Source organism: Coffea arabica, chromosome 4e (genome assembly GCF_036785885.1).
Source record: "Coffea arabica cultivar ET-39 chromosome 4e, Coffea Arabica ET-39 HiFi, whole genome shotgun sequence".
Classification (NCBI taxonomy): domain Eukaryota; kingdom Viridiplantae; phylum Streptophyta; class Magnoliopsida; order Gentianales; family Rubiaceae; genus Coffea; species Coffea arabica.
Window position 1 is genome coordinate 2747590 of NC_092317.1, and position 9060 is coordinate 2756649.

A 9060-nucleotide genomic window follows, 5' to 3' on the forward strand; every position below is an offset into this window, starting at 1 on the left:
ACTCAACTTCCAGCTAAAGCAGCTCTATAACTCAACATTACTTCTTTTTTTGTCCTATGAAGTACATTATATATTCTGATCATCACATAATATGTTTCTCCACTTCATGAAAAATGTTGAACTTTATTCTCAGTCTAAACAAGCAACACAGTAAGATAAAAGAAGAATGGAGTGAGATAAAAGAAGAATTACGCAAGTTCCAGCTAAAGTAGTTCTATACCTCAGCATTACTTCTTCTTTTGTCTTATGAAGTATAATATATTCTAATCACCACATCATATGCTTACACGCTTCATGAAAAATGCTGAACTTTATTCTCATTCTAAACAAGCAATAGAGTACGATAAAAGAAGAATTCACCAATTCCTATTTTCCACTCCTACTTATTCATGTATATTTATATTTAGCTGTGTACACAAATTATTAACTGACAAACATTTTTGTTCCATGAATCCATATGTCTAAGTGGGCATATTTTCTGTTTATCCCAACGCGTGTAGCGCGTTTTATGCCACCTAGTTCATTTCAAAATGACGAGAACAAGCGACAAAGCTTTGGTTTTGGTCTACCAACTAGTAGGTATATATCTTTAATGCCTAGCAATTGACTCAAGACAGAGAGGGCAAGACTTTTCTCATGACAGTTTAATCCACCATTAGGAGTAGCTGACTAATGTAACTCCCTCTATCAAATACGGATAAATTCAATTTAACCTTTAAACAACATGGTGTCTTGCCGTATTCTTAAGAGACAAGGCCATGTCAGGAATTTAAAATTTTTTCAACAGATTGAAGTCAATTCAGGATTACAGCGAAGGCAAAATTACCTAAATCAGGCAGGAAAGGTATCAAAGTTCCAACCAATGATAAAACGGTAAGAAGAGATGCTTGATAAAATGGGAATGATGCTAAATGTGACAATAGTCCAAATATCAACCATTTAAATATTCCCTTGAAATAGAGAACAAATAGCCTTTGCTCCGTGATGTCATTAGCATTCCCACAATGACCTAAAAATTTGGAAAATGATATCGAGAACAGGCATTTGCAATGTAATAAATGTCTAATTCCGTTGTAAGTTAAGCAAAACTAATCCATTACAGGTCCGTTTGATTCGTGGAATAACACAAGATTGAATTACTAATTCTATGTAGAATTATTACATTGGATTACAATGTAAAATTATTACATTGTAGTAAGAAGTCCACTAGATTGACGCAGGCACGAGTTGGGACTCGGAAGTTTCGAATTTTGACCCTCCAAAATTTTATGCTAAGCCCATTGTGAGGTGATTTCTATCATACCATTCTTCTTAGCAGTATTAAAGTTTACTACAATGTAATAATTCCTCTAGCAGCAAGTCAACAGAGGAAGAATTTTGTCACGGGCCGGACCGACGGCCGAATTAGTTGGTCTTTAACGAATAAAATAACGCGAATTAAACAAGTAATGACCCCACATTTTTATTGAAATTGTATTCCATGTAAAATTAGTGGACTTCACAATTTTATTTGAAACATTTTTCATTATGTGAAAGACTAGACTGTAATAAAATTTTGTTCATTTGAATGGGACTATTTAGAAAAATAGGAATTTGTCATTCTCAATATAAACACACACACAAAAATATTTCATTTAAACAAATTGCTAAAAAAATTTTAGCCGCTTTTTTTTTCATTTCGTAAGATCACATCACAAAATAGGTACAATAGAAAATACAAAACTCTTGTTTTGATGTGTTTATTGGCCTTCTCGAAATCAAAGTATAATTGAATTGTTTAGAGAATGTCAGACCAAAATCAAACTTTTAATTCATTTTTAGTTGGTGTTTGGTCCACCATTTGTTTGGAACAATTTAAGTGCCTAACTAAAATATTGTAGTTGCACGGCTTTTTCCCTTTGGTTTCTTTGAACTTGGTCCTTATTTATTTATTTATTTTGCTCCCATACAAAGAGTTAAGTCTGCCTGTCAAACTCTTACTTAACCTTATTTAATAACCCAATTCAACATTTAAATTTAATGAAATCACATCTTAACATATCCAGATCGTTTGACAACTAAAAATTGAACATCTAAATCAATTAAGTAACATTGAATTTTCTAAACAAAACTTACTCTCAAAATTAAGTGATAAATTATTTACTTATCACTGAATGTAATATACACTCAAATATATTAAATTTAATGTTTAACAATTCAACAACTTAATATATTCAAATTTCAGATTTCAGATTTCAGTTTTATCAAATGGACCCTTAAAATTTTTAAAGAGTTGAACCAACCCAAATACTATTTGAACTCTATTTTTATATAATTCGAATAATGTTAGAGGTTAATCGTTTGTTAAATGCACCATAAGTGGTGTATGAAGCAAACACTCTATTTAAAAGTTCATAATCCTCCAAAACGGCATCGTTCAGCAACTCGTGTCTCATACAATGGAAATTTAATATGCACATCATATAAACTGTAATTTAATGATAAAGTACAGTGAAACAAATCTCATACCGTCGTAGCTACTTGACTGGTGGGATAGCCAATATGATAGGGTGCAGAGGTGGCAATATCCTGTACTCTTAAACAGCAAAACAGCGACCAAGTACCACCACAGTATGCCCCATCAATAAAAAACAAGCACAAGATGCATGAGGTTAGAAAAAATTCTAACCTATCATTACATCAACTCAGACTGTTGATAGCCACTACACAATTTGAGGAGAGAGATTAAGCCAAAGCAAATTCTGATTGAGACAGAATACATCCCTTTCCGAAAGAATGTTGGAATGAAGCTAAAGTCATAGACGAGCTGCAACTTCAAGAATCTCATTCGGCACATAAGATTTCACCTTCAATTGTCCATCACCTTTAGCAGGAGATATGTACTTCAGTCCGATCAGCTTCACACCTGCAATGGCATATAATCCCAGTCAGCCTGTTTTGCCTCAACTGTACTGTAATCATGTCAAAATACTTGATATATAGCTTTTGTAGCTTCCGTTGACAATTTGAGAAAAAAGCATTGCTGAGAAGGTCACCCTATACATCAGTCTGGTTTTCTCGCCAGCATTATTTATTGGTGGATAGCAGCACTGTAGGAGTGGGCTGAGGTGGACTGTTTTTTGACACTCAATCAGAGCCTTTGTATACACGTAAAAAGTAAACACAACAAAATGCCCAAAACCTTGTTTGGAATCCAAGTTTCTAGTGCAAAATTATGTGCTCTGAGGGAATATCTTCTAAAATATTAGATAGCCATAAGGCCAATTAAATAAAACAGGAAAACAGATGATAGAAACTATCTTCAAATGTTTAAAAGCAAATATGCAGCCATACAGAAAACTGCCAAATACGCTAAACAATCATTTGTACTTCTATGTAAACAGCACGAACAATCAGAATAAGTTGCTGTCCTTCAACCTCAAAATTCACTCTCACAGAACCAAAGCACAATGTTGGTCAATCAGAAAGACAAAAAAGAAGGGGGGAGGGGGTTGCAGAGTGAGCCAAGAAGACAGAAATAAAGCTTAACAATATACTAAAATTGAACACAAAAGGACTACGCAAGTGTTTTTCCTTGTGGCAGAGATACTCACTCTCATTCACACGACCATATAAAAATCTTTCGCCTTTCCAGTACTCTAAAGGTCTAGTCTTGATTCTCTTGCTTCTCCTTACCCCAGATTCAAATGAAGTGCCAGCTTCTGCAGAATCAATGAATATTTACACTGATTAAGACTAAAATTTATGCTATGAACAAGGAAAAGGCGTTTAATTAGTTGATGTGTGAACAAAACCTTGAATGCTTTTCCTACGAGCAAGTGCTTTCAATTCATGAATTTCACGCCATGGTCTTTTTGTCCTCCCTTGCTCCTTGGCTGGAAGGTTCTGTTGTTGACGATATTACACATGTATAACAAGTGAAATCAGTCGGGTTTCATCATAAAGCATAAGACTTGACAAGTCAGAGAGACAAAATTCAGCAACGCAGTCATGCTCCATGTCTGGTTGGAATATTTGCCATTTTCATGCACAAATACAGGAATATGTAAAATATCTTTTGTGACAAACACCAAGTATTCTTCTGTATACAGTGATAAACATCACAGAAACTCCTTAGGTCAAGTCCCATGAGGCTGAGCCAGGAGAAGTGAAGAAGCAAAATATGTAAGACCTTCAAGCAAAATGACAGGCTTCTTGCTCCACCAGAGAACCAAACATGGGCAACAGAAGAGACCTAAAATAACATCAGAAGTAGGATGGAAAAGAAGACAAGTCCTGAATGTGATGGACGTCAATCTCCAATTGTTCAAGCTCATGAGTACTCAGTGCCTGGTCTTACAATTCATGTAAGCAAAAGTAGATTGCAGAAAACAATAAAAACACATAGGCCTACTCATGCGTCACACAAATTCTCACATCACAGCACATATTATTCCAACATACTCTGGTGTATCAAATGCAAATTAACTCACCAGATGCACCAAGGAATGATTCTCTCAGAAAAGTAAACCAACATCAAGTAACAAATAAAGAAAACATAAAGCAGTAAGAGACAACCTCAGAATTTTTCTTTGCATTAATCTCTGCTGTTGTTGAGGGAATAACTACAGTATTGTCTTCAATTGCAGCTGTATTTAGTTGATCTGCCATAAGATTAAATGGAAAAAGAAAGAAAAGATGGAATTATGATTATTGTTAATTATATCTTTCAGAAGGCAGAGCTTAATAAGATTAGCAATCCAAGATTATACCAAGTGTTAGTGCACAATATCTGCTATTTGCTGAATGCAAAGGTTGAAAAAAAAACAAAAAAGAACTATTTTTACAAGAGAACAAAAGGAATAAAACAAACAGAACTATTTCAAATAGTTGTGAAGAAACTAGCGCAGTGTAGCAGGACAGATATTCTGTTTTCTTTTCCATTCATTAGGGAGGGACCAAGAGCAAAGACAATTAATCATCCCAATACCTGAATTGACAAAACCCAACTCAAATATGGAAACTCAAAAAAACACTAGAAACCATTTACCATGCAGCATTTTTGTGTCAAAATTTACAAATGAAAGTTCCTTAAACCATTATGAACAGTAACTTAGTTCTGTTACAGCAAAACCACTTGAAGTGCATTAATTAAATAAGAGAAATACACATGTTAACTATGTTAATCACACACCACAAGTAAGCTTATATGACAGAAGCCATTTACTATGCAGCATTTGTGTGTCAAAATTTACAAATGAAAGTCCTTAAATCATTATGAACAGTAACTTAGTCCTGGGACAGCAAAACCACTTGAAGTACATTAGTTAAATGAGGGTAATACACATGTTAACTATGTTACTCACACACCACAAGCATGCTTATATGACAGAGGTGGTTCCAGCGCAAGGCTTTGAGATACCAACATTTTAACAATGTCAATTCATTAAAGTCTCAATTTGAAGTTAAATCCTCCGTATTCCTGAATTATTTCATGCCTTCTGAAGGATGTATAAAAAGGTAAAATGAAAGAAAACAGATCAACTACCTCAAAGATAGTTCAGTTAAAAAACAACATTCAGCTCAACTAAAGCTCTTAAAGTAAATGAGCTATTAGCTGTCTAAAGGAATCATAGCATAAAATTCAATGACCGATGAATAATTTTTAGGTTTAAAATTTCTTTATAATAATCAGAGCTTTGCTCCTAATTCCAAAAAGGAATGTTGTGGCCAGCAACCTGTACTACCAACTTGTGGTTTATATTTCGTGTAGCCATTTACTTTACAAATGTTAAAGATTTCAAATATGTCAAAACACCTGACCAAATTATGAACCCTATTCAATTTTCCTTACTATTCAACATCTAATTGCAACTCAATTCAACTAACAAGAAAAAAATCCACTTGTAACTTTAATGTGTCAGATCAGGTTGTAGAAGATGATTTAGGCCAAACCAAGCCAAACACTAGAAGTCAAGGACCATACCAGAGAGAGGCTGACTTCCATGCATATTAATCATGACTGGTGATTTGTCCATGTTCGCATCTGGACGAGCAGGGATGGCAACTTTGGATTGTATACCTTCAACCTGCATTTAGGAATAATCAACAGATTCCAATCTGATGCTTTGACTTACATATAAGCATCAAGGCAAGAAAACCTGCATTTTGGTACCTCAACAGATGCATGCATGTGAAGACCAGCGTCAATACCAACTGGTGTGGAGTCATGACCATGGGAATTCGTTTTAACAGATCGTCCTGCAGATTCATACTTATCTCCATCCTGCACGTTTCAACATATAAGAGGATTAGGATGAAGACTTTATAGCCTTACCAAATTATGGCCTTTAAAATGTACAGCGAGATCTACTTTCTCTATTTGTTTGTCTGTTCCATCTGCTGAATCATTACTTTCTGCTCCCCTACTTGTGTTGCGCTCATTAGAGTTTTCAAGCAATGTTTCTGCACCCCTACATGTGTTGCATTCACTAGAGCTTTCAAGTAATGCACTGCCACTGCCTTTATCTGCCAAGTCAGTTTGAGATCCTGCTGGATTTCTAGGCTCCAATAAATCAACACTAAAAGGAGAAAACGGGTCCCTCAGTGAATTGGAATATGTACTGCGCTTTTTCAACAAAGATATTGAGGCAAATGGACTTTTTGGTGGGGTAGGTGAAGCTATAGGACTGATGGAAATCTCTGCTGCTTTTTCACAATTAACAGTTGTTTCCCCACTTAATGGTTTGACCAGATTAGATATGTTTGATAAGGTCTTCCTAACATTTGGGACCTTTTCTCCCAGTGCCATGAAATCAGTCCTCCCAATATCCTGAAAAAGAGGAACACATGTTTTGTCCAGATCAATAGGTTTGATCTTAAATCTTTCTTGCAAGAGAGACAATGCCTCATCCGCATCTAGATCTTGGCTGGTTCTTGAGATTAGTTCATCCAAAATGCCATTCACTCTGTTTTCAGTCATTGTTATTGATCCTGTAGAAACTGAATCATATACATTCATCAAATACAAAATAATTGGAAAGTATTGCACAAAAGTTAAGTTTGACGTTGGAGACATATTGTGGTAATTGCTGAAGGACGAAATTGTAGTACAATGGCATAACATTGTCACCCCAGTAAGCTCCACTTACCAGCCACATCTGTCTCTTGTGTTTCAGTGTCAGCAACATTACCAGGTGCACCCAGAAGATCCAGCCCCCCTGTCCCCTGGGACGATATAGGCTTGTCACCACTCTCCAGAAACACTGACGAATATCGATGTTTGTAACTGACTGATTTCCTAGGTTGGTAAAGTGTTCACTTAGTTGTATCCAATAAAACCAGATACTAGCTATGCAGAGATAAATTATGCCTCAAGGATATGTACCCTAAAATTCCAGGTCGACGAGGACGGTTACGAGTGGATGAATCATACTTATCAGAGTCATCCATAATTCCACCCTCCTGTCTTTGTATTTCTCTTTTAGCATCTGTAAATCAAATTTCATGCAAGATACCCAAAATGAAAAGAGAAAAGGGAAAACGAAGAAAGTCAGATGAGAAACAAACGATGGCTGGAGAAATCTTAATGGTAACTACGTGCAAATATGAAGAAGATCACAAACAAATTTTACTTTCAGCTTTCTCAAAAGCAGAGAAAAACTCTTCTGGATCCTGAAGGCGATCAATATCCCAACTTGGCTCCAAAGTCACAGAAGGCTTACTGTATGACACATCAGGATTAACCATTAATACGAATTTCTCAGGAGCAAAACTTAATAGGAAGCATCGCTACAAACTTTACTTTGTGTTCGGCTTTAGAGAAAATCGAGGCCGTGGACGACCAAGGCCAGGCCTTCTTTCTTGAGGCTTTTCATTGCCTCGTGGACGAAGAGCTTCTTTATCAATTCCAATGGATTTCGCAAACTTTTCAAACTCAGAGTTCAGAAGCTCTGGACCCCTATCAACAATAGCCTTTCCCGCATCCAAAAGCTTTTCAGGACTGCTTAATGCCTTCAAAACACAAACCATAAACAACAAGAAAGAAGGAAATTTTATTTAAAAAAGAAAAGAAAAGAAAAGGGTCAGTCGTGGTATAATCTAGCTTAACTTCAGCAGAAAATGCCGATAACCTTCACAAACAAAATTCAAAACTGAAAACATTTGACCAAAATTGAGCGCAGGCTCCCAGTAGACAATAAACATTTCAATCTAAAAAAGATCACCTCGCCTTAATCTCGTACAATTAACAAAAGCATAAAGAAAACATGAATGAAGTAATGCAAAAATGTAGAGCTAGGTAAAACATGATGGAAACTGTAATTGAGGTAAATTACCACGGATTTCATGAGGTGATGAACTGAATCCAGATCTTTGGGGTCAGATGGCATCGCGGGATCCGTCGGAGCCCTAACAATTGCTCGAGGGAACAAAGAAGGTCCAAATAACGACTGTAGTGGATCCACCGATTCGGATACCATCAGAGATTCGGTTGCCATATTTGTATCATCAGTTTAAGCACGCGGCTGAAAATGGAAATGGTGTGAGTTTTGAAGCAGGATAGAAATATATCACTGGTTAAATTTACTGATGAATATTGTCAGTGTGTGTTCTGTGTGTGGGAGTGACAGTAGTGTCACTTAAGAGTTGGCTGTTTTCGGTGGTCATGCTTCTTTTCGAAACTGGGGACGTGAGCGGGAGTGAAGGGGAAAATATTTTTGGATTGTCAGATATGCCCTCGGACGCATGTTTGGACAAGCCAAATTTGGTTTGTTTAATTTGTTTTCACAAATCCCAATCACCTTTTTATCTCACATACATCACATCACAAAAAGTGTTACAGTAAATATCTCAAATAAATCATCCAAATAAACTCTTATCCAAACAGCTCGAACATTTAATTGGGAGATGGGGGAAAAACATTTAATTGGCAAATTAGATGGTGGAAAAAATTAAGGGTTAATTACATTTACCTCCCCTGAGGTTTGACCATATTACCAATCGATCCCTGTAATTTGTCCAAATAACGGTCTCACCCTTTGAATGATCAAACGTTTAACAAAAACCTCCTTAATGCCGAAA

The 9060-nt window shown here is 36.0% G+C and overlaps 1 protein-coding gene across 1 annotated transcript; it reads right to left on the minus strand.

Moving 5' to 3' along the window:
• Positions 1-2359: 2359 nt before the first annotated feature.
• Positions 2360-8629, minus strand: LOC113741462 (centromere protein C). Its single transcript, XM_027268996.2, has 12 exons — positions 8316-8629; positions 7784-7992; positions 7614-7702; positions 7367-7469; positions 7131-7279; positions 6353-6981; positions 6155-6265; positions 5966-6068; positions 4558-4643; positions 3795-3885; positions 3594-3701; positions 2360-2905 (listed from the first exon to the last, which is right to left on the minus strand). Exons 1-12 carry the CDS (start codon positions 8475-8477, stop codon positions 2796-2798), a joined length of 1950 nt encoding a protein of 649 aa, XP_027124797.1. The 5' UTR covers positions 8478-8629; the 3' UTR covers positions 2360-2795.
• Between the last annotated feature and the right edge of the window lie 431 nt (positions 8630-9060).